The sequence below is a fragment of the Chrysoperla carnea genome, chromosome 2 (assembly GCF_905475395.1).
Source record: "Chrysoperla carnea chromosome 2, inChrCarn1.1, whole genome shotgun sequence".
Lineage (NCBI taxonomy): Eukaryota > Metazoa > Arthropoda > Insecta > Neuroptera > Chrysopidae > Chrysoperla > Chrysoperla carnea.
In genome coordinates, this window is record NC_058338.1 from 66,545,705 (window position 1) to 66,547,750 (window position 2,046).

Genomic DNA, 2,046 nt, shown 5'->3' on the forward strand with positions numbered 1-2,046 from the left:
AAGACGAAATTTTAACACCGTAGATTGGGTATAAGAACGATCATAGCTAATAGGATAAATGGATAAGTTGTCTACACTACTCAATTCCGAAAAAGATTCAACTTCCATTGTAAAAAGAACGATAAAAAATCTTAATCAATATTAAAAATTATTGTTATTTTATTTTATAAATGTTTTAGGAATTCAATTAGCTCCTAATTAAATTAATTATCGATTAAGTCTAACAAATCACCTAATTTTGCAATATAAAAATCCGGCACTAATTGCTTATCCTTTGAATTTTGTGATTTAGCAATCTTCGTCATTTCATCAAGCGTTGTTACACCACTTAATACTAATAATGTTTGGAATCCACACTGTGTTCCTAACAGAATATCCGTATTACATCTATCACCAATCATAAGAGTTTTTCGTGGATTCATCTGATAGTTTATCATAATTGCTTTTCGTACATAGTCATGGTTTTTATCAATTATAGTTGGTTTACGACCGGAACAAGCTTGAATTGCCTGTACGAAACAACCCGTTCCAGGTATTACAATCTTTGAGGATTCTGATGGAAATCGTTCATCGGAATTTGTGCCAATAAACAAGCAAGTTGGATCTGTTAAATAGCTTGCTGCACGTACCAATTTTATAAAAGAAAAATATGGATCAAAACCAACAATTACAGCACCGATATCTTTATCCAATTGAATGTCAAGAATATTTGGATATGAGGTTTGTAATTCTTCTGGTCCAATTCCAACATGTTTAATTCCAACTCGTTCGAGCTCATGTGCAAGTCCTTCAGATCCAATAATGTATGCAGTTTTATTAAATCCAATTGTTTTTAAGTATTCGGCTGTTAAAGAAATGGTTGATAGAATTTCATTTTCTTCAGCTACGAAACCTAATTTTCGTGCTTTTTCAACATAATACTCCCTAAGTTTAATATTATTGTTTGTTATAAAATACACTTTTTTGCCTAATTGTCGAAATTTGTTTAAAGTTTCTGGTGATCCGGGAATGGCCTTATCAAGTCTCCAAAGTACTCCATCACAATCACAAATTACGGTGTCAAATGAAGCCAAGAAAGCTTTTATGTCATTTGATTTTAATGTTGATAAATTTTGTACCTTTGTTTTTGCATCATGATCTTCTCGACTCATTTTATAAAAAATAAAATTATAAAAAAACACAGAAAATTTTGACACTGATAAATTAATTAAAAAAGGAATGAGTGGTTATGAGTATGCAAAATCACATATTTCACGGAAAAGTTGGCGGTTGGTATGCTTTTTGATATTGCTTTTCTGGGTATAGCTGTCAAACTTTACTTACACTTTTTTAAAATTCTAAAACGAAATTTCACTCAACTTCGTTTCGACAGAAATGGATATAAAGGCTCTTCTTTCAAAATGTCCGTTTTATTACAAATGGAATAAATACGCCATCGAAATATCATTTCCGCATATTTTTGTCATGATGAAACGACTTAAATCCGTAATTCGATCTGAGCTACAGTTCGGCTTGGAGGATTCATTGTTAAAAATACGGAACAATGTGTCTTTCAGGTCAAACTATGATTTGGAAAGAGAAGGAGATGTTTTTATTCGCCTCTTCATGATATATAATCAGCATATTGTATTTCGGATTATTTCCACTTAAAAAAAAAATCAGAATTTACTGAAAAATTGAATCTTCCGGCCAAACTATATAGTTTTACTCCCTCTTAAAAAGTTATTGGGGCTAACAACTTTCAACCTGAAAACATGTTTTTAGACTTAGAAAACTCCTCTTAACTGCTCATAAGATAAAGTTTGATTCGCGTTTGGGCGCTACATACTCATATCCATGTAGCGCCCATACAAATTTTAGAATTATAAGTATTTTATTTATTATTGATCCTTATTAAATGGCAACTTGATCCAATATCATTTTATGTAGTTTCACCTTGTTGCGTGCAGAATCGAATTTAGAATCACGAGCGAAAATGTACTAATTGTGTGAAAAATCATATTAGATAAAATAATAAAATGAGCAGATATAGAACTTGTTATTAAT

General features: G+C 30.9%; 1 protein-coding gene across 1 annotated transcript; it reads right to left on the bottom strand.

Annotated features, from left to right (window-relative positions):
* Positions 1–203: 203 nt before the first annotated feature.
* LOC123292857 (glycerol-3-phosphate phosphatase-like) lies at positions 204–1,151 on the bottom strand. The gene has a single exon (XM_044873569.1). The coding sequence runs from the start codon at positions 1,149–1,151 to the stop codon at positions 204–206; it is 948 nt and encodes a 315-aa protein (XP_044729504.1).
* Between the last annotated feature and the right edge of the window lie 895 nt (positions 1,152–2,046).